The sequence below is a fragment of the Salvelinus sp. IW2-2015 genome, linkage group LG28 (genome assembly GCF_002910315.2).
Source record: "Salvelinus sp. IW2-2015 linkage group LG28, ASM291031v2, whole genome shotgun sequence".
Classification (NCBI taxonomy): domain Eukaryota; kingdom Metazoa; phylum Chordata; class Actinopteri; order Salmoniformes; family Salmonidae; genus Salvelinus; species Salvelinus sp. IW2-2015.
In genome coordinates, this window is record NC_036868.1 from 20,090,159 (window position 1) to 20,114,278 (window position 24,120).

General features: G+C 40.0%; 1 protein-coding gene across 1 annotated transcript; it reads right to left on the reverse strand.

Moving 5' to 3' along the window:
* Positions 1–450: 450 nt before the first annotated feature.
* Positions 451–23,626, reverse strand: LOC111954656 (guanylate-binding protein 1). The gene is made up of 11 exons (XM_023974540.3): positions 23,544–23,626; positions 21,709–21,913; positions 19,282–19,409; positions 18,919–19,028; positions 7,988–8,178; positions 7,343–7,585; positions 3,436–3,716; positions 1,999–2,211; positions 1,757–1,859; positions 1,344–1,537; positions 451–884 (listed from the first exon to the last, which is right to left on the reverse strand). Exons 2-11 carry the CDS (start codon positions 21,902–21,904, stop codon positions 666–668), a joined length of 1,878 nt encoding a protein of 625 aa, XP_023830308.1. The 5' UTR covers positions 21,905–21,913; positions 23,544–23,626; the 3' UTR covers positions 451–665.
* Between the last annotated feature and the right edge of the window lie 494 nt (positions 23,627–24,120).

Consider the following 24,120-nt stretch of genomic DNA (forward strand, 5'->3'; position numbering starts at 1 on the left):
TTTCCTGTTATCAACCTATTGCCTGATCTCCCAGACGACGTTACTAGCCTTTTCCCTGCCTGTACTGTTGCCTTGTTGGACCCCCTGTGTATGACCTTCTGCCTGCCCCTGGACCCAGCTACCTGCCTCCTCCTGTGGTCCTTTACAAATAAACACCTGCTGCGCCCTGCGCTTGAAACCAGCTCTCTGTCTCCCATCATGTTCATTACAGCTTCACATAATTAAAAATTATCCTGTTCATTTGTCCATGCTAATCAAGACAGGATCAGTGAAAATAAAAGTGTTTATTGTGTAGAAAGTGTTTGTTGTGAGCACAAATAAAGCCCTTACTAACACTGAGCCTATTACAAACATCCCAATGTACATACTATTCTATTATATTTGGTGCAAATGAATGAAATTAAAGGTACTGATAAATCTTTTCAATAAAGGAACACTCCTTAATTTGCCTTGAAAAAAAAATACTCTTTATTGTTTTTATGCCTTCTTAACAAACATTAAACTAAATAAATACACTTTCTGAACGGAGTGCTTAATTTAAAGTATTCAGTCTAATGATTGAAAGGTAAAAAATTTGAGAATTTATCCACACCTTTCTCGAAAGTGGACATGGTGGTGAAACACTATATTTTGGAAGTATATTATCATCCCCCCCTAAAGGACCTTCATTTCATGAAATGTGACCCAACTTTCATACCAACTCCAATTAATTTTCCCCATCCTGGAATCATTAGAGCAGCAGTTCCAATGTTATCCAGAGCTTGCTTCCATATTGAGGGCTTAGCTTTTTCCTGTTCCTCCTGCTCCATCCTGAGGTCCTTAATCTGTTCCTCCATTTCTTGTGCTTTGCAATGAAACCCTTCCTTGAGGAGGTCTTCCTTCTCCTGAAATGACCAACATTGCTTAGATCACTAAAAGCATTTTACCTCTGTATTGAGCTGTATTCTTGTCCTCTGAATTAGTACGACCAACTACCAATGAAAAATGTCACTTGCAAATGAAAAAAATACTTTGCTACTGTAGTATGCAATATATGTATATTAATGCTGTATAACTTTACAATACAGTAAACACAAATCAAGTCTATCAAAAGTACCAAGCAGTTACTACAACAAAAATACTGTATCATAGTTATTAGGCTGTGAGGCTAACAAAATCTTACAAAACTTTGTGAAATAGAAAACAAATTCAAAGTGCAAAAGGTGACTAAAATGCAGACAAACTGTAAACAAAACTGTCAAATAAAGACTGTTTTGGAAAATCATGTTAGGTATTTTGAGGGGACTATCCCTTAACCCAAAATCAATATACTGCCTGCTGGTCTCCATTATTACAGTTCCTACCTTGAGTTTGGCCTCCAGAACTCTATTGTACTCTACTTTAGCATTTTCCTTGTCAGCCTCCATCTTCTCCAACAGCTGTTTCTTATGCTCTTCATACGTTCTCTTCTGATCGTCCATCAGCAATTCCTGGACTCTGATCTGCTCTTCCATGGTTCGTTTCTCTTGCTCAGACGCCTCCCTTTTCGCTTTCTCCTCTAAAGAGAGAGAGAGCAAAACCAAGAAACTGTATTTCATTTATATATTTATATCATTTTGGGCAACACAATGGGTTACATTTTCCTCGTCTGTAATGGTAAATGATTTTAGGAAAACCATAGTACACAACCCTTGTACGTTTATTAAAGGTAAAGTTGCAAAGATTGCCGTTTGCCACTCGCATTTACTGGATGGATAATTCCAACACAGGTCCTCACCTTCGGCCCTCAACTCAGCTTCAGTGAGAGATTGGTCTGCTGACAGGATGGCCTGACCAGTGCTTTCCTTGTCATTCAGGTACTTCTTCAGTACCTCTTCAGCCTAGAACCACACACATGTATGTACGCACACACACATGATAAGAGACAATAAGAACAGAACCTCAACCTCCAATACACACGGCACCAGTCTTCCATTTTGACCAATCAGTGAGGTTGTGTTAGATGCAAGTCCAACATACCTTCACTCCTTTGCCTCCTGTTGATCTGTATTCGCTGGTCATCATTTTGAGGTCATCGCAGTAGTGTTTGTATCCTCCAGGGGTCATGTAGGAACCATTCGTAAGTTGGACCTTTAGGGGAGCAAATATGTGTTCGATGATGTGCGTGCATGCCCTCTGGGATTCCTGCGAGTTTCTCTCACAGATTGTCGAATATACTTCTTGAAGCGCTTTCTAAAAGAAACATGGAGTGGTTGGTTAGAGAAAAGAGGTTAGGTCCAAACATGTATTTGAACTCCACTGTGATGTTTATGACATACTTTTGTCTAACAGAATTAAATAATGTAATCACTATTATGATTACATGTGTTGCATTTGGGAGGATGAAAGTTTTTATTTTGGAGCGTCTTGGGAAAAAAAGTTCCATGCTCTCAAAACAGTTAACTGAACTTTGAAAACAGTTTGCTCTTTGCAAAATAGCCAAAACATTTTTCTCCCCTCATGCAACACATTTGCGTTTAACGTATATGTAAATTGGATTTTATATCGATGGTCATAAATAATTGTTTTGGATCTTAAACCTCCATCACATCATGCCATTGTTATGAACATTCTAAAGACGCCGTAGCCACAGTGACTCCCGAAAGTCGAGTAGTGCTCAGTCATTAAAGGCTTATGATTGTTTCGTCTAAATAACACTATAGTTGCTTGGAAATACATTGACATTGCTAATGTATGCAATAATTAGTAAGAAACAACTTTGTCATCATTATGATGTCATCAAATTTACTTTAGACAGATGGCAATGTTACCATTACCTAGCAAAGTTTGTCAAAAATACCTAGCATTGCTAATGTTAGCATTGCTAACAGATGCCAAAATGGGACAGATGCAATTTCTATCTAAGTCCATGGGCTAACTCCATTTATCCTGAATGAAGTGTATGTTGCGAGTTGAAGACCAATGAAATCATATTCCATCCCTCTCAAAAAGATTGTGTCATCATCCTCTTCAGCTGAGGAAGACGACTGATTAAATATTGTATTAATCAATGTTTTTTTATGTTAAAAATAATATTATTAAAATGCCTATCACATTACGCATTCAATTTTTGTAATAACAGGAAACATTTGCAACTTCACGCAGAAGAGATTTCGGCCTAAATGTAAATGTGGCACTGACTCGCCCATGGATTGATGTTGCCACGTGTGACATGAACGCGCACTAACAAGCCTGGCTTGAACACGCTCGGGTAAGCGGCTGGTGCACAATCAATATCCACCTTCGTAACATGGATGAAGCTTGAGCTGGAATGTGAAGCTAACTGAAGCTAGCTAACTTTAGAAAAGCCTTAGTACATCTAGATAGATTCGTAGTACTCCACTCAGTCCCGAAGAGAACCTTAATGACAATATTGTGATGCAATGTGCAACCCATGAATATAATATATTCCCATACCATGAGCTCCTTCTGGTACTTCTGGTCTTCATCCTTGAATGAACTATTCATGAAGATGGCCACTGCCTCCCTCTCCATGGAAGCATGAACCATAGACAGCTGCTGCTGGGTCTCAGTGGGAAAGACCACCAGCTTTGCCATGCTCTGCTGGTAGTAGGCCTTGGCCTTTTCAATGGCACTGGAGTTCTCAATCTGGGCCAGCGCCACCACAGCATTGTCCAGGCAGGGTACCTGCCCACTCCGTATCATGTCAACGTACATCTCTGTCAGGTTCCCGAGCACTGCATCAGAAAAATGGGGCTCAGCACATCTGGCAGTAGTATTTGTAGTAGTAGTGATGGTGGTGGATGTAGTAGTTTAAGTAGTGATGGTGGTAGTGTTTGTAGTAGTAATGATGGTAGTAGCAGTAGTAGTAGTGATGTTGGTAGTGATTTTAGTGGTAATGATGGTGGTTGTAGTAGTAGTAGTAGTAGATGTTGTTAGTGGAAGTGGTGATGGTGAAAGGTAGTTGTGGTTGTGATTTTAGTGGTGGATGGTTGTTGTGTTACAATGAGCGTACAAAACATTAAGAACTCCTTCCCAATATTGAGTTGCTCTCAGAACAGCCTCAATTCGTCGGGGCATGGACTCTACAAGGTGTCAAAAGCATTCCACAGGGATACTGGCCCATGTTGACTCCAATGCTTCCCACAGTTGTGTCAAATTGCCTTGATGTCCTTTTGGTGGTGGACCATTCTTGAAACACACGGGAAACTGTTTAGTGTGAAAAACCCTGCAGCATTGTAGTCCTTGACACAAACCGGTGTGCCTGGCACCGACTACCATACCCCGTTGAAAGGCACTTAAATATTTTGTCCTGCCCATTCACCCTCTGAATGGAACATATACACAGTCCATGTCTCAATTGCATCAAAACTTAAAAATCCCTGTTTACCTGTTTCCTCCCCATCATCTACACTGATTGTACATTATGTTTCTATCACTGTCTCTTATGACCGAAATTAACTTCTGGATATCAGGACACCGATTACTCACCTCGTAATGGACGAAGATTTTTTCTTTAACGAGTCGGACGCGAAGGATTTACTTCAGATACCCGAGAAGGCCCACATCCCCGTCATTCGCATGAAGAAGAGATGGAAATATCGGGGATGTAGGTCGGGGTGCCTTGTAAGGATCCGATGATGCGTGAGTAATCCCCCTCTATCATCAGTCCTATTAGCCAACGTGCAATCATTGGATAACCAAATGGATGAGCTCTGATCAAGGCTATCCTACCAACGGGACATTAAAACTGTAATATCTTATGTTTCACCGAGTCGTGGCTGAACAACGACATGGATAACATACAGCTGGCGGCATTTTCGGTCTATCGGCAACATAGAACAGCTGCTTCCGGTAAGACAAGGAGTGGCGGTCTGTATCTATTTGTCAATAACAGCTGGTGCACAAAATCTAATATTAAGGACATCTCAAGGTTTTGCTCGCCTGAGGTAGAATATCTCATGATAAGCTGTAGACCACACTATTTACTAAGAGAATTTTCATCTATATTTTTTGTAGCTGTCTATTTACCACCACAAACCGATGCTGGCACTAAGACCGCACTCAACGAGCTGTATATCGCCATAAGCAAACAAGAAAATACTCCTCCAGAGGCGGTGCTCCTAGTGGCCGTGGACTTTAATGCAGGAAAACTTAAATCCATTTTACAAAATCTCTACTAGCATATTAAATGTGCAACCAGAGGAAAAAAAACTCTAGGCCACCTTTACTCCACACACAGAAATGCGTACAAAGCTCTCCCTCGCCCTCCATTTGGCAAATCTGACCATTACTCTATCCTCCTGATTCCTGCTTACAAGCAAAAACTAAAGCAGGAAGAACCAGTGACTCGCTCAATAAGGAAGTGGTCAGATGACACAGATGCTAAGCTACATGACTGTTTCGCTAGCACAGACTGGAATATGTTCCGGGATTCTTCCGATGGCATTGAGGAGTACACCACCTCAGTCACTGGCTTCATCAATAAGTGCATCGATGACGTCATCCCCACAGAGACCATACATACATACCCCAACCAGAAGCCATGGATTACAGGCAACATCCACACAGAGCTAAAGGGTAGAGCTGCCACTTTCAAGGAGCGGGACTCTAACCGGGAGGCTTATAAGAAATCCTGCTATGCCCTCCGACGAACCATCAAACAGGCAAAGCGTCAATACAGGACTAAGATTGAATCGTACTACACCGGCTCCGACGCTCGTCGGATGTGGCAGGGCTTGCAAACTATTACGGACTACAAAGCGAAGCACAGCCACGAGCTGCCCAGTGACATGAGCCTACCAGACGAGCTAAATAACTTTTATGCTTGCTTCAAGGCAAGCAACACTGAAGCATGCACGAGAGCATCAGCTCTTCCGGATGACTGTGTGATCACGCTCTCCGTAGCCTTTATACAGGTCAACATTCACAGGGCCGCAGGGCCAGATGGATTACCAGGATGTGTACTCCGAGCATGCGCTGACCAACTGGCAAGTGTCTTCACTGACATTTTCAACCTGTCCCTGCCCGAGTCTGTAATACCAACATGTTTCAAGCAGACCACCATAGGCCTTGTGCCCAAGAACACCAAGGTAACCTGCCTAAATGACTACCGACCCGTAGCACTCATGTCTGTAGCCATGAAGTGCTTTGAAAGGCTGGTCATGGCTCACCTCAACACCATTATCCCAGAAACCTTAGACCCACTCCAATTTGCATACCGCCCCAACAGATCCACAGATGATACAATCTCTATTGCACTCCACACTGCCCTTTCCCACCTGAACAAAAGGAACACCTACGTGAGAATACTATTCTTTGACTACAGCTCAGCATTCAACACCATTGTGCCCTCAAAGCTCATCACTAAGCTAAGGACCCTGGGTCTAAATACCTCCCTCTGCAACTGGATCCTGGACTTCCTGGCGGGCCGCTCCCAGGTGGTAAGGTAACAACACATCTGCCACACTGATCCTCAACACAGGGGCCCCTCAGGGGTGCGTGCTCAGTCCCCGAAAGGCACTACTGAGGGTAGTGCGTATGGCCCAATACATCACTGGGGCCAAACTTCCTGCTATCCAGGACCTGTATACTAGTTGGTGTCAGAGGAAGAAATTGCCAAGGTCTCCAGCCACCCTAGTCATAGACTGTTCTCTCTGCTACCGCACGGCAAGCGGTACCGGAGCACTATATCTAGGTTCAAAAGCCTTCTTAACAGCTTCTTCAAATGGCTACCTGGACTATTTGCATTGTCCCCACGCAACCCCCCATTTTTACACTGCTGCTACTCTCTGTTTATTATCCATATATAGTCACTTTACCTCTACCTACATGTACATATTACCTCAATTACCTCGACTAACTGGTGCCCCCGCACATTGACTCTGGACCGGTACCCCCCGTATATAGCCTCGCTACTGTTATTTTATTAATTAATTTTTTTACTTCAGTTTATTTTTGAAGATACTTTCTTCTTAAAATGGCATTGTTGGTTAAGGGCTTGTAAGTAAGCATTTCACTGTAAGGTCTACACCTGTTGTATTCGGCGCATGTGACAAATAACATTTGATTTGATTTGATTGAAGTGGATTTAACAAGTGACATCAATAAGGGATCGTAGCTTTCACCTTGATTCACCTGGTCATTCTATGTCGTGGAAAGAGCAGGTTTTCTTAATGTTTTGTATACTCAGTGTATGGTAGTAGATATCGAGGTTGTAGTAATAATGAGGTAAAAGTATACATGGTAGTTGTGGTAGCAGCAGCACAATTGGAAAAAAATAGTTGTAGTGGAATATTTTAAATTATACCCAATAGACACACACTGTATTTTCTCACACCTATATAATAGATTAAATACTCACTTTTACCAGTGACTTTCAGGCCACCTATCATGGTCTTAGTCTTGACTTCTTTAAATATGTGGTCACAGAAGTCTCTGGACTGCATCACAAAGGAGGGTTCCAAGTCAGCATCTGTCAACTCCTCCATGCGTTTCATTTTCTCAGAGTTGGCAGGTCGTTCAAAGACAAAACACCAGCGGGGGGAAAAGAACTTCCGCAGACAATCACGAGGCAGGTTGTATTGAACAATCTTCTTGCTAGTACCTTCGAAAAAATTACATAAATGAACAGATAGAACAAATTACAAGACAGCAATCCATGTTGTTGTTTTGTTTACCTGGCCACTGTCTCCAAATGCTAATTGTCCAAATCATCTTAAAGTAACTTAATTGAGCTACACAATCAATTGAAGACACTTTAGGATGATTTGGACATGAAATGTAAAAAATGCTAATATATGGACCATTGATATTAACAAATTAGCATTTGGAAACAGTGGCCAGGTAAACAAAACCAAAGCATGGATTGCTGTCTTACCTTGGCAATAGACTGCTTGCGAGGTAAAGAAACTAAAATGTAATTTGGTAATTTGGATGAACTGTCCTTTTAAGTAGAACTTTAAGTACCATATATTCAGTATCATTAATCCATCTGTAGTATTCTCACCTGATTTCAGTTTAAGAGCATTATCCAGGTACTGATGTGCTGTGATGGGTTTTCCATCAAGCTTTAAATCTAGTCCGAAATCTCTGACCGTCCACACAAAAGACGGAAAGAAACGGACATAGTCTGCAGATTCATCAACGTCTCCCTCAACCGACTTCACCTTAATGAGGTCTGTCAGTTCTGTCACATAGCTTTAGGGGGCGGTGTTGAGGACAATAACCCAGACATATCCACACCATAGACCTAGTTAGATGACACATCTTTGTTTCTGTCCCATCATGGCATCTGTGAGAGCATGGGCAGCGCCATTGAAGCCATCTCCATTTTGAAGTAGTACATTTTTTCCCATTACTACTTCTATGAGTTGGTAAACAAATTGAAAGGGTACATACTGCCACCTAGAGTGTTGTTTGAATAGGTATAAAGCCAAGGTTGGCGAGTTACTGTCACCTGCAGTTATGGACTGTTTGCTCATGAGTATAATTAATTGGCTGACCCCTCCTGATGACCTGGATGGAATTGTGTGGTCCTTTCTTAACCCATAGGAAGTCATACCCAGTTGACTACTTTAAAATGGTGGAAGTCCTCAATGGCAATGTCCATGCAAAAACTGGTTATGTAGTGATCTCTATCTCTCTATGATCCCCACACTGAGGCTGTGACCAAATTCTACAGGGTACTGCTATTTAGAACCTTATTTGGTAACACTTTACATTAAGTTGCCCTTCTTACTAAGTAACTAACACATTAATAACATGGTAGTTAAATAGACTTTGACCATGTAATTACATGGTAATAGGTGTGTTGTGGAATTAATTATAACACAATTGGAGCAAGGAATGTGTAATTACACTATTCCACCTGTGTAATTACTGTGTTCCACATGTGTTATTACACTTTTTCTTGTTCTACTATGTAACTAATGTTTTGTAATTACACATTTGAAAGCCACCTGTAAATTACCATGTTAATGACTCAAACCAAAATATTCAATATAGACAAGAAAAATACAATAATTTGTGTGTTATTAGTTTAAGCACACTGTGTCTATTGCCGTGACTTAGATGAAGATCAGATCAAATTTTTGGACCAATTTATGCAGAAATGTAGGTAATTCCAAAGTGTTCACCGTATTTAAATTTTTCCATTAGGGAACGCCTTCTCTGTGAAGTGCACGTCTGCAATAACTCAATTCGCCCTTGCACTCCTTCTAAACAATGCAAATTGAAAAAACTTGACAAAGGGTAAATTACACAAAGATTTGTACACTCTGTTCATAACAGATTATAGCTTTGTAAACAGAAAACTGTATAGAGATTTGGGCTGTCCCCGACTCCAAGAATATCTTGGTCGACCGAGAGTCGTCTGTTCTTTCAACCAATCGATTGTTTGACATTTTTAAACATGTATTTCTCCATATATAGACACATCTGATGTGGTTTAATCAAATCAACTATATGCACTGAGCTTGTATAAAGCTTTAAGAGCTCTGTTTGATGAAATCATTAAGACACATAAATGACTAGAGGGAGTCTGACCGCAATTGATATGATTTTGCCAGGCCGGGCTCAGACTTGCTGCGCTGTGTAAAAAAAAACGGCAGCGAGTGACTGTGTGACTAGCACCCGTTGTCTCTCTCTCCTCTCTGCTACATCGACCTCCTCAGAACATTAACAGTGTTTATGGTGCTGTCCGTGTGTTAAAGTAATTAAAATGTTGAAAGATAATGAAATAATTCCACTCTGAAACCTTATAACTGTATGAAATTGATTAGGATCATAAAAGTATTATTAATGAGGTGTGTAGTTTTAGTCAGTAAAATTATAATAAATGATATGTGTAGTTTTAGTCAGAATTAGGGTAAAACAATATATCTGTACAATATGTCTTTATAGTATCTTAAACACAGACTGTCTGAGCAAAATTCGGTGCCGACCTTGGCTAGGGGCCACTGAGAGATTTGGGAGAGGGCAGGGAGTACTTCTCACGGCCTCCCTAATCTTGGGCGAGGACAGGGAGTACTTCTCACGGTCTCCCTAATCTTTGTCGGCTGGGTAGTGATACAGTATGTGCGTAGGATACCTACTGTTTGTGTGTGAATGTAAGTGCGTAAGGAGCCAGTATAAAATGAATGATTTTGTACAACGGACTAGCGCTCTCGTGAATAAACATGTTGACTATCATAGCTGGGCCTCCGTCTGTTTCAGTCAACCAGAATCTTACAAATCCTGAGTAGTTTAATTGAAATGGTTTATGAACATTGAGAACATAATTCTCGTAACACCGTGTTGCTGAAGCGGCAACATAATTACAGACATTTGACTGAAATGTTTTGTTACCGAAATCCCTCAATTGTTTCGGAAAAATATCCCCTATTTCCTCAAACCTTGCTCTCTTTGTGAGATATCACATCATAGCATATCATAGTCATACGACTAAATTGGTTATAACAAACTCTGAACATGATAACACACTTGACAGCAAAATGGATGCAGAGGACGTGACAAATAAACTCTAAATGGGGGAATGTTCACTGGTTGCTCAGGAGGTAAAGGGGAAGTCAGATGTGTGGAAAAAATTTGACTAGTTGTGGAAAATACTGGAGATCAAGTTAAATAAGGAAAGGAGCAAGCGCTGCGTAGATATTATGTGTGCCAAACAGGTGCTGTTAGATTACAATATAACTTTTCCTGACCGTTTAGAACAATGTAAACAACACTAAATTGGTGGCAGGTAGCCTAGTGGTTGGAGCATTGGGCCAGTGACCGAAAGGTTGCTAGATCGAATCCCCGAGCTGTCGTTCTGCCCCTGATCAAGGCAGTTAACCCCCTGTTCTTAGGCCGTCATTGTAAATAAGAATTTGTTCTTAACTGACTTGCCTAGTTAAATAAAATAAATGAATTAAAAGCCTACCAGTCTGTTGGCACGTTTATTTTATTTTTTGTAAATCCTTTACTATAGCAAAGACTAAAAACAGTTGTATGCATTCGTGAATGCAATTGCCGAAATGGAACGGTTTATTTATTGTTTACGCTAATTATTCAAAGGTCGCTTGTTATTTAATTTTAAAGCTAAAATGCTTGATTGCGTTTCAAAGCATGAATGACTCGTATGCTGTGTGATGATATGAACTAATGAATTACTGATTGATACAGTAGCCTATATACAGTTGAAGTTGGAAGTTTACATACACTTAGGTTGGAGTCATTAACCTCTCTTGGGTAGGGGGCAGTATTTAGAATTTTGGATGAATGTTACTCAGGCCCAGAAGCTAGGATATGCACTACCATGCATATCCTATGGTAGTATTGGATAGAAAACACTCTAAAGTTTCCAAAAAATAATGTCTGTGAGTATAACAGAACTGATACGGCAGGCGAAAACCTGAAGAAAATCCATCCAGGAAGTGGGATATTTTTTATATGGGTACTTTTCTATTGAATGCCTATACAGTATCTGTTGGGTTAGGGCCCAGATTGCAGTTCCTATGGCTTCCACTAGATGTTAACTGTCTTTAGACATTGTTTCAGGTTTGTATTCTGAAAAACAAGGAAGAATGAGACCATTTTCTATGTGGCATGCAGAATGAACCAGAGCTGTTTTGTGCGCGTGACCGATTGCTCGCCGTTCGTTGTTTTTCCTTTCTATTGAAGACACTATTGTCCGGTTGAAATATTATCAATTATTTAGACAATAGACAACCTGAGGATTAATTATAAACATCGATTGACATGTTTCGACGAACTTAACCGGTACTATTAGGATGTATTCGTCTGCATGTCGTGACCGCCTTTGAGCCAATGGATTACTGAACAAAATGCGCCAACAAAACTGAGTTTATTGTGTAACAGGGACTCTTGAGAGTGTAAACATATGAAGATCATCAAAGGTAAATTATTAATTTTATAGCAATTTCTGACTTTTGTAATTCCTTTACTTGGTTGTAAAATGTTTGTATGCTTTTGTAAGCGGGGCGCTGTCCTCAGATAATCGCATGGTATGCTTTCGCCGTAAAGCCTTTTTGAAATCTGACACAGCGGCTGGGTAAACAAGAAGTTAATCTTTAAACCGATGTATAACACTTCTATTTTTATGAATGTTTAATTTGACTATTTCTGTATTTTGAATTTGGCGCTCTGCAATTTCACCGGATGCTGCCCATAAGAAGTTAAAACTCGGTTTTCAACCACTCCACGAATTTCTTGTTAACAAACTATAGTTTTGGCAAGTCGGTTAGGACATCTACTTTGAGCATGACACAATTAATTTTTCCAACAATTGTTTACAGACTGATTATTTCACTGTATCACAATTCCAGTGAGTCAGAAGTTAACAAACACTAAGTTGACTGTGCCTTTAAACAGCTTGGCAAATTCCAGAAAATTATGTCATGGCTTTAGAAGTTTCTGATAGGCTAATTGACATAATTTGAGTCAATTGGAGGTGTACCTGTGGATGTATTTCAAGGCCTACCTTCAAACTCAGTGCCTCTTTGCTTGACATCATGGGAAAATCAAAAGAAATCAGCCAAGACCTCAGATTTTTTTTGTTAGACCTCCACAAGTCTGGTTCATCATTGGGAGCAATTTCCAAAAGCCTGAAGGTACCACGTTCATCTGTACAAACAATAGTACGCAAGTATTAACACCATTGGACCACGGAGCCATCATACTGCTCAGGAAGGAGATACGTTCTGTCTCCTAGAGATGAACGTACTTTGGTGCAAAAAAAGGCAAATCAATCCCAGAACAACAGCAAAGAACCTTGTGAAGATGCTGGAGGAAACAGGTACAAAAGTATCTATATCCACAGTAAAATAAGTCCTATATTGACATAAACTGAAAGGCCGCTCATCAAGGAAGAAGCCACTGCTCCAAAACCGCCATAAAAAAAGCCCGACTACGGTTTGCAACTGCACATGGGGACAAAAATCGTACAAAAATAGAACTGTTTGGCCATAATGACCATCGTTATGTTTGGAGGGGAAAAAAGGGAGGCTTGCAAGCCGAAGAACACCATCCCAACCGTTGTTGTGGGGGTGCTTTGCTGCAGGAGGGACTGGTGCACAAAATGGATGGCATCATGAGGATGGAAAAAAGTCAAGGTATTGGAGTGGCCATCACAAAGCCCTGACCTCAATCCCATAGAAAATTTGTGGGCAGAAGTGAAAAAGCGTGTGCGAGCAAGGAGGCCTACAAACCTGACTCAGTTACTCCAGCTCTGTCAGGAGGAATGGGCCAAAATTCACCCAACTTATTGAGGGAAGCTTGTGGAAGGCTACCCGAAACGTTTGACCCAAGTTAAACAATTTAAAGGCAATGCTACCAAATACTAATTGAGTGTATGTAAACTTCTGAATCACTGGGAATGTGATGAAAGAAATAAAAGCTGAAAGAAATCATTCTCTTGTCATACGGTGGGTGTAGCTGGTGTATGGAAGTCAGGCGCAGGAGAGCAGAGATGAGTGGACAAAGCACTTTACTGAGGCAATATTTAGAACAAAACGCAACCGCATCACAAAAAAACAAATGCCCAAAGAACAAGTGAGGCAGCACTTGGCTAGAAGACCGGTGGCTAGAAGACCGGTGACGTCGACCGCCGAACGCCGCCCGAACAAGGAGAGGGAGCGACTTCGGCGGAAGTCGTGACATCTCTCTACTATTATTCTGACATTTCACAATCTTAAAATAAAAGTGGTGATCCTAACTGACCTAAGACAGGGAATTTCTACTAGGACTAAATGTCAGGAATTGTGAAAAACTGAGTTTAAAAGTAATTGGCTACTTATTATTATAATGATGATCATAACAATAATAGTAGTAATAATAACAATAAGAAAGAGATCAAGAAAAAGGAGGGTTATTTTTCTGACAATTTGGAACACAAAATAAATAATAAGTAATACCAGAGAGGCTGTTCTAACAAAAAAAGAAGTGCAACCCTTGTATTACAGCATAGCAAATATTAAAAACAGTCAAATTTGTGAAATTGTTTATCCGACATGTTGTGGTTGTGTGAGGATTGGAGCTCACTGAATTAGTAGGCTATTAAACAAACACTCAAACAGGAAACACAAGAAGGATCTGTCTTATTTCTGTAGATATATATATGGATGATTTATGAAGTCAGGCACATTTAAAAGTTAGGCTATTGATTATAGACCAAATTAAGTTGGGGTTTCCTCTCTCCTCACTTTTCTTAGACAAGGCAAGGGCTGTTTTCTCGTCTTCTGACTGCGCTTCTGCATCCGCCACATTGGTGTTGAGAACAATCTGCTTGTTAACGTTGCTATTATGCACATAGCAACATAGTCTAGGAAAAGGCACCAATTTAACAGCGCACTGATGTTTCAGAACCGCAGACAGCGACCACTATCAAACGCAGGAGAAAGTGCATTTGTTATAAAATAATGCTGTTTTTATTAATATTGCACCATTGTCCTTAACCATATATATTTTCAGTAGCACATGCCTTAGAGTGATGGACTGTACCATCCCCACATCCTCCACAATGGATTAGTCCACTCAGACTGGCGCGAAATCAGAAAGCTGTCTTACCTTCCAGTTCTCTGCTGCCTGCGACTGGAACGAATTGCAAAAATCTCTGAAGTTGGAGACTTTTATCTCCCTCAACAACTTTAAAAATCTGCTATCCGAGCAGCTAACCGATCGCTGCAGCTGTACATAGTCCATCTGTAAACTACCCACCCAATTTACCTACCTCACCCCCCATACTGCTTTTATTTATTTACTTTTCTGCTCTTTTGCACACCAGTATCTCTTCTTGCACATGATCATCTGATGATTTATCACTCCAGTGTTAATCTGCTAAATTGTAATTATTCGATTTATTGCCTACCTCATGCCTTTTGCACACATTGTATATAGATTCTCTTCTTTTCTACCATGTTATTGACTTGTTTATTGTTTACTCCATGTGTAACTCTGTGTTGTCTGTTCACACTGCTATGCTTTATCTTGGCCAGGTCGCAGTTGCAAATGAGAACTTGTTCTCAACTAGCCTACCTGGTTAAATAAAGGTGAAATAAAAAATAAAAATAAAAATACACCATGATTTATTATTATTTTTTGCTACTGCTCGACTAAAGAAATATCGGTCGACCAACAGCCTATCGACCAAACAATAGAACAGTCGACTAAATGGGGTCAGCACTAATAGAGATCAAATGTTTCATTGATAAGAACATTTGCAGAATGTCGGCCAAAATCCATCTCGCTCCATCTTCACCCACTACCGAGCTTCCTCTCACCACTATATTTGGTAGTGAGTGGAAACACCAAGCGGATGCTTCACATGTATACATCCGGTGAAATATCCGTCTCATTGTTCTATCTGTGGCTTAGCTAGCCAACGTCGCCATGACATCGCCTACAAGGGTGATCAGGGATTTCTACTGGAGAAGCAGTTTCTGCCTATCTTCATTCATACTGTACTGTCTTTGGAAATAGCATGTGGCTTCCATTTTGGCCTCAAAGGAGAGTGTGAGATGTCAGTGTGATGTCACTTCCTGGTGACAGCCCAGCGTTCTTCTGGCTTCTTATTTTGAATGTGCAAACGTACAATGTCAGTCACTAAATCGCAAACAAAAATGTTTCATGAGTTATGTAGCACTATATTGGATCACTCCAATACGGCTCTGCTGTCTCCCAACTCGGTTTGGTTTGGCTTGTGCCGTCTCGTTTGGGTTTGGTCCTTGTTTTTATTACTTGTGACAGAGTGTACCAACCTGGGCGATACTTGGTTTGGTCGAGCAGTATTGGCGGCGCTGAGGGTTTGTCTTAGTTGTCTGTGTGACTTGTCTGTCCACCAACCCTCCCGGTTTTAGCCTTCGGATCCGGGGACCGAGCCTACCCTGCAAGATCGGGAGACTGTGTATGTTTCGCTCTGGTGGACTTGCAGTTCTCCCCTGAGAGTGAGCTAGGTGTCGTGAGGCGCATCACGTTTTCATCTCTCACAGGATGCAGCCATCTTGCGTGTTCCACGGTGAATGAGCTATGCAAAGTAGCTAGCTTAACGAGAGGTGACCATTGCAGGACGAAGCACAGTTATAAACACACTTTTCCTTATGTCCTGTCAACCTGAATCCCCACGTATAAAGCAAGAAATAAGCTATAAACGTGTGTGAGGTAGAATGCCTTGCCCCTTCATGGTCAAGCAGTTCACACTCCACGACTCCTCCTTCAGATAATGTATGAGACTAAGGCTGATGCTGTATGTCCCATTCTATACTATCATACAGTATTGCACACTATATACACAGTAATCTTACACTGTTGGTCTGAGTTTATGCTAGCCTCACCATAGTGAGATTACACTGGTGTTTTTTCAGAGCTGAGTTGAGATAGTTCTGTCACTATTTTACAGTACAGACAGTAACTGTCATAGTTTCCCATGGAAACTCACATCTTAGCTCTATTACACTGAGGGTTTCAGTTGGGTTTACTGTAGTTCTGTTGCACTACTTTACAGTACAGACAGTAACTATCCCTTAATTGGAAACTGACAGCTCTATTACATTACTGTTTTTTGTTCTTCACACAGTGTGTAGCTGGGTTTACTATAGTTTTTCTGTTACTAAACTTACGGTAGGCTACGTACATACAGTAACTATGTTAGTTTCCAGTGACTATCCTAGTTTTCCCTTGGAAATGCACTCTTCAGCTCTATTGAACTGCTGTTTTCACACAGTGTGTAGCTGGGTTTACAATAGTTGTTTGTTGTACTATTTTACAGTAAAACAGTAACTATCTTAGTTTCCCTTGGAAACTCACATCTCAACTCTATTACACTGAGGGTTTCAGTGTGTAGCTGTGTTTACTATAGTTCTGTTGTACTACTTTACAGTACAGGCGATAACTATCCTAGTTTCCAGTAACTATCTCAGTTTTCCTTGGAAACTTACTTTTCAGCTATATTACACTGCTGTTTTTCACACAGTGTGTAGCTGGATACCATATTGGAAGGATACCATATTGGAGTGATCCAATAGCTCGCTTTTTTATTTTTATTTTTATTTTATTTATTTTATTTTTTTGCGATTTTGTAGAAGTGAGTTCACCAGGAAGTGACGTCATACTGACCTCTCACCTCTCACAAGCTCCTCTGTAGCCAAAATAGGAGCCACATGTTATTTCTGTCTCTTAATTTGTTGTGTTAATAAAGGTTTGTTATGTAAGTCTCAAAACAGTGAAATAATATTGTTAACTAAATGTTTCATAACTTTAATGACGATTTTGTCTTTATTGACCAAGTTAGAAAACGCTTTGACATTGTGCCAGTGCTTACAGTAACTTGCTTTCTAGCTAACATTAATTAGCAAAATTCTAGCTAGCTAGCTTTACCACCCTGTGTTATTACATTTTACTAACTAGTTAGTACGTTTTACTAATAGTTCTTGCATTGAGTCTGAAATGGGGAATTGAATTTGAATGGTTTGAATATGAATCTTTGTCAAATCCACTAAAGAAAAGTCAAAATGTTCTCCTGTCTCCTTAATTCTCCTTGTTAGCCTATTGTCTGCAAAGGTTGTTACATTGTAACTACAAAGTCATAAAACATTTCACTTCACTTTATATTAAAGCTGCACTATGTAACTTAGTGGGTGACCCAAAGTTTTGTTTTTGCGACTTTTACTTTCGGTTTTATACACCAGCTGAAAATACAATATTTTTTGTTAGTGAAAAGATATTTCACAACGGTTTAGATGATTGTCTATACTATACATTGCTTGTGTTGTCACAAACTGAAATTCAGCAATCTCCATATTGCACCTTCAAGTTGCTTGCTCCTGGATAAGTACATTGTAAATACATGTATATCCCTTGTAACAACATTTTAATTAGAGAGTTGGTTGATAAAGTTCAATGTAGGTAAATGTTCTCCTGTCTCAATTTCTCCTGGTTAGTCTATTGTCTGTAAAGATTGTTACTACATACATGTAGTAATTATAAAAGTTAAGACCGACTGGGTTTCACTTTACTATAAGTTGCTTGCTACTGGGTAGATACATGATAATTACCAGTATATCCTATATAACTACATTGTTCTTACATTACACTTGATTAGGTATAGCCTTTGAGCCAGGTCAAAACACAGAAATAAACTAATTGAAAATGACCGGTAGTTAATAACAGGGAGTGCATTGTTACAATTGTTGTTACCAGGTCCTAGCCTATTTATTAACCCTGGTATTACATGCAGATTCAGTGGTAGTGGCACCTTGTAGTTACATGTAACTAGGTCACATTTTGGTTTGAGTTATTAACATGGTAATTCACAGATGACTTTCAAATGTGTAATTACAAAATATTAGTTACATAGTGGATCAAGAGAATGTGTAATAACATCAGTAGTTACATATGTGGAATAAGCTTCCAATTGTGTAATAACTGATTCTGCAACAATCTTGTTACAGTACCATGTAATTACTTTGTAAAAACGTATGTAACTACCATGTTGTTAACAGTTATTACTGTGTCAGCTACATAGTAATAGCGGCAACTTGTGTGTTACCCATGATTTCTTTTGTAGAAATGTATGCAGTGAGCTACAAAAATAAACATATTTGTTGTCTACATTGGGTGAGATTGTATTGAATAGTATAACACCACCAGGTTGCAAAGGGCATAATATCTAGTTTGAGGGTGTGGCCTGTAACCCTTTCAGCTTTCTGCCATGTCAAGTCTCCAAAGCTAAGTCTCCTAAAGTCACCCAAACCTTACCACAGCTACTGCTATTTTTCATTACAGTGGCAGAAAAACAATAGCCTGGTTCCAGATCTGTTTATGCTTTTTTGCCAACTCCTAACTCCATTGTTATGCATGACAGCACAAACAGATCTGGGACCAGGCTAGAAAACGACCCTTTGCTCTGGGCACTATCTCCCCTTCCCCATCTCTGCTGAAGGATACTGCAGTTTCTCCAGGGCGTAGTTGTCGATGGTGCCCATGCTGTTGTACACCAGGCCGCTGCTCAGAAGAACAGCCAGGGAAAAGATCCAGTTGTCATTACTATCATCACCCTGTCAACACAGAAAGATGAGTTAGGTGTTACTGGAGTGATGAGTGAAATAAAGTCAGGGAGTAGTTCAAAGTTCAAGGAGAAAAAGTTTAAAGTTTGTATAATTTCTAAAATGTGCCTTTACTCTGCTGTATGTTTTATATGTACTGTATACATTTTCATTGCATACAATATTTTGACAATGAAGAGCCTCTAATTATTACAGTAGTAGCCTTGCATGTAAATATGTTAAATGTATAACCTTAATCTCCCACCTTCTCCACATCCCCCAGCCCCTCTGTATCCAGCAGCACCAAGGTGTGGTCTGATTTTATTGGGTGGGGCACACACCACATCCAGATGCCCTTAGTCTGGGACTGAATTGTGGCTCCAAGGGCAAAACCTTGAGGAATGAGGATAATAGAAAAACATTTTTAGCACATTTACCTTTGGGCTAGAGGCAGCTGAATGAAGTGTAATAGTGCCACATACCTCGTGTCTGAGCTGTTGAATTGCGACTCTACTTTGTCTCTATACTGGCACTTCGCTTGTTTGATTGCCTTGCGGGGGGAATAGCTACACTGTTTGTATTCGGTCATGTTTCCGGTCACATTGCCCTGGTTAAAAGCAGTGGTTTGCGCGTTCAGTTTCGCGCAAATGCTGCCATCAATCCATGGTTTCTGGTTTGGGAATGTTTTAATCGTTGCTGTGGGTATTATGTCGCCGATGCACTTTCTAATGAACTCGCTCACCGAATCAGCGTATTCGTCAATGTGGTTGTTGGACGCAATGCGGAACATATCCCAATCCACGTGATCGAAGCAGTCTTGAAGCGTGGAATCAGATTGGTCGGACCAGCATTGAACAGACCTGAGCGCGGGAGCTTCTTGTTTTAGTTTCTGTTTGTAGGCTGGAAGCAACAAAATGGAGTCGTGGTCAGCTTTTCCGAAAAGAGGGCGGGGGAGGGCCTTATATGCGTCGCGGAAGTTAGAATAACAATGATCCAGGGTTTTACCAGCCCTGGTAGCACAATCGATATGCTGATAGAAGGGCTTGACATTAATTAATACTTTTTTACTTGGTCTGTAACACCATGGGCCAAATAGGACACTGTAAATTACATTGTATTGTGTTGTATGATGCAAGAAACCACTTTACAAAATAAAATGAATAAGAATTAGACAATGTCGGATTATTTGCATATTTAAACCTGTCTTAAAATACAACACTGCTCATTAAATTAAGACATAAGCTTTTTACCTGACTGGCTTTTCAAAGACAGCTTGAAATGTAGCCTACATGTTTTGTGCTCTTGTAGCAAGCAGTAACTCCCCATTGCATACCTATACTTATCTATAACTGCGCTAGTAACTCGCTAACTAGCAAAGAATATCGACAAATGTGCACACACACGGCTCTGCACTCTGATCTGAAAAGCGAATTCACTCCCTGGTGATTGAAAGTCAGCTTGTGGGCTACCCCGCCAATATAAATTCTACTCGGTTGCACTCTGGCTCTGCCTACAACAAAATCGTAGACTCAGTCTTGCAAAGTTAGATTTGTTTTGGTTTGGTTTGTTGCATTGAAAATTGGCTGATAATATGTTGATCTACGGTATATAGTAACAGGCTGACTACACCGCTGCGTCGCAAAATAAATTTAGAAATCTATATTAAATTATTGCACCCACACTGCTCGCACACGCCAACAAGCGTCTGCATTGCCAAGGGCTAACACGGAACCCAAACCGTCTGCGCGTGTGCACCATCGTGTGCCATCTCCTCATTGGTTATACCAACGTGGGTGACTGAAAGACAAATGAGGTCGGTGGCGGTAATGCACCTAATTTATGAAAGTTGCCAATCGCAATATAAAGTCAAGAGAAGAAAAAGACTAGAAGGAGGAGAGATGATTAGAAACGATTCGGTTGACCATTTTATGTGTGGATTAATTGTTGGAGTAGAGGAACTTGTGCATTTCAGGTAAAATAACAACTCAATGTTTATATCCCAGGACAAATTAGCTAGAAACAGCAAGCTAGTTAAATAGGACAAATTAGCTAGCAAGTGCAAGCTAGCTAGCTGAATTGCCATAAAGGTTTAATGCTTTTCGACCTGTACCCAAATTAATGTAATTGGTTCAGAGTTTGTTTGATATTTTAACCTGCATGTTGTGATCGCGTTTGGTGTGGGGGGACAAAACAAATTTATGCACGATGGCGCACGCGCGCAGCCGGTTTGTGTTCCTTGTAAGTGCAAACTACTGGGGCGAATTCAGTGAAGTGTGCAAGTATTTGTGTGCAAATATTCCATTTGCTGCGGAAATCTCACAAAGTCATTTAATGCATGGAAAACCTAGAGACTATCAGTAGCTACTGTATGTGTTGTATTTGGGGAACATAACACCGCTAAATGTCTTACAGCCTTATTATGGTGTCGGATTTGAGAGTGTTGTCAGCAAAACAAAATCAATGTTGATTTTAGAAAGCATATGTCGATGCTGATGGAGCAGCTGTAGAGTTTCAAATTCCTGTGCGTAAGAACTTGTAAGCAGAGCCTCTACAGTACTTTCTGAAGCATCTAAGGAAATTTGCTATATACTGTAGCCTGTCAGACCCTAATAATTACTAACCAGGCCTACTACCAGTGTAGAATAATATATTGATTTAGCTAATAAATTAAGGTAATAATTAATGTGCCCACCTTTGTTCGTCCCAGCCAGTTTGTTCATGAGGTATGACTTGCCGGTGCGGTACAGGCCGACCACTGCCACCACTACCACATGCTGCTCAATCTGGCTCAGGGTTTCCAGTGCGCTGCGGACCACACACAGTTTCCCTTCACTGTCGTTCTCAATTAGACACACTGGTCCTTTCATGGACACTGTTTGGCCTGCCATTACTTTGTCCTATAGAAACACACGGGCAAAGACACAAACAAATAACAATATAAACACAACAAATAAATGCTCTTTATTTTGTTTGGGGATCAGACAAATACAACATCCTCCCAGTGCAGTAATACAGGATGTGTGATTTATTATGCTGGTATGCCTTATCATACTGGTACAGTGCCATCTGAAAGTATTCACACCCCTTGACTTTTTCCACATTTTGTTGTGTTACTGCCTGAATTTACATTTGATTAAATTGAGATTGAATTACACCCCATAGGAATCAACAATAACCCATGTTGTCAAAGTGGAATGATGTTTATTTTTTTATTAACTAAAAAATAAAAAGTTTAAGTCAATAAGTATTTAACCCCTTTGTTATGGCAAGCCTAAATAAGTTAAGGGGTAAAACCTTGCTTAACAAGTCACATAGTAAGTTGCATGGACCCCCTCTGTGTGCAATAATAGTGTTTAACATGATTTATGACTATGTACCCCACACATACAATTATCTGTAAGATCCCTCAGTCAAGCAGTGAATTTTGGCCTGTACGGAATAAAAAATATTCCAAAACATGCATACTCTTTGCAACAAGGCACTAAAGTAATACTACAGGAAATGTGGCAAAGCAAATAACTTTTTGCCCTGAATACAAAGTTTTATGTTGGGGCAAATCCAATACAACACATTACTGAGTACCACTCTCCATATTTTTAAGCATTGTGGAGGTTGCATCATGTTATGAGTATGCTTGTAATGGTTAAGGACTGGGGAGTTTTCAGGATAAAAAAATACATGGAATGGAGCTAAGCACAGGCAAAATCCTAGAGGAAAACCTGATTCTGTGTGCTTTGCACCAGACACCGGGAGATTAATTCACATTTCAGCAGGACAATAACCTAAAAAATAAGGCCAAATCTACACTGGAGTTGCTTACCAAGACGATAGTGAATGTTCCTGAGTGGCCGAGTTACAGGTCTGACTTAAATCTGCATGAAATCTATGGCAAGACCTGAAATTATTATTATAATTTTTTTAGATTATTTATTTCATCTTTATTTAACTAGGCAAGTCAGTTAAAGAAAAGCTCTTAGAAACCTACCCAGAAAAACTCACAGCTGTAATCACTGCCAAAGGTGATTCTAACATATATTGATTGACTCTGGGTTGAATACTTATCTTATAAAGATACTATATTAGCATTTTGCTTTAAAAAAAAWTTTTTTTATGTAAAACATTTTTTTCTCACTTTGACATTAGAGTATTTTGTGTAGGTCGTTGACCAAAAATTACAATTAAATGCATTTTAATCCCACTTTGTAAAAATCAAGGTGTGAATACTTTCTGAAGGCGCTGTAAATGAGTTGAAGTATTTGGAACATGCAATATTATAATATGCCTCCCCATGTATTTGAAATATGGTTATTTTTGATAACTCTGGACAAATTTATGCTCACACAAAATGTCACCTTGAAGTTAGAACCGGAGCAGAGATGAAGAAATTACAATGTTGCAATAATAAATAAAATCTCTGCAAAGTATATATTATCACTGCATTGTACATGACCAAACATGAGGTAAGATCTAGGATCTAATATTTTTCAAATAACTAATTACAAATAAATGAAGTGAAGAAGATCTTACCTGTAGACCAGAGCTTAGCTTCAGCTGTGCAGTATGCGTATTGTTCAGAGTTCTAATGAGCTGTTGGCTACAATAAAAATCTTGAAATATTGAAACTGAAACTCACGTTTCCAAGAAAGCACATGGGGTGGTTTCCTGGCACACAGTAATGGACTGACATCTGTTCAGGAAACCACCCCTTAATCGTTATGTGCCAGAAGATGCATCTTGTTATTGGATTGTGGTTGATATAGTTTCTCTTTTAGTTTTACAATATAAAGTCCAACCAGGTAGCAGAGCACATCATAAAATATCAGATGTTGTCAGCGATTGTGTGCAGATATGTAGCGGATCAGGCGCAGGACACAGGTGTTGAGGAACACAACGGAGTTTACTCAAAAAACAAGCAAAATTCCACATAGGAATAATAACAAACACACTAGCACATACAACAACCACTAACGACACAAACAATCACGGACAGAACGGATGTATGCCAGAGGGTTAAATAGGGAACATGATAGGGGAATTGAAACCAGGTGTGTGTAATACAGACAAAACGAAACTGAAACATGGATCGGTGGTGACTAGAAAGCCG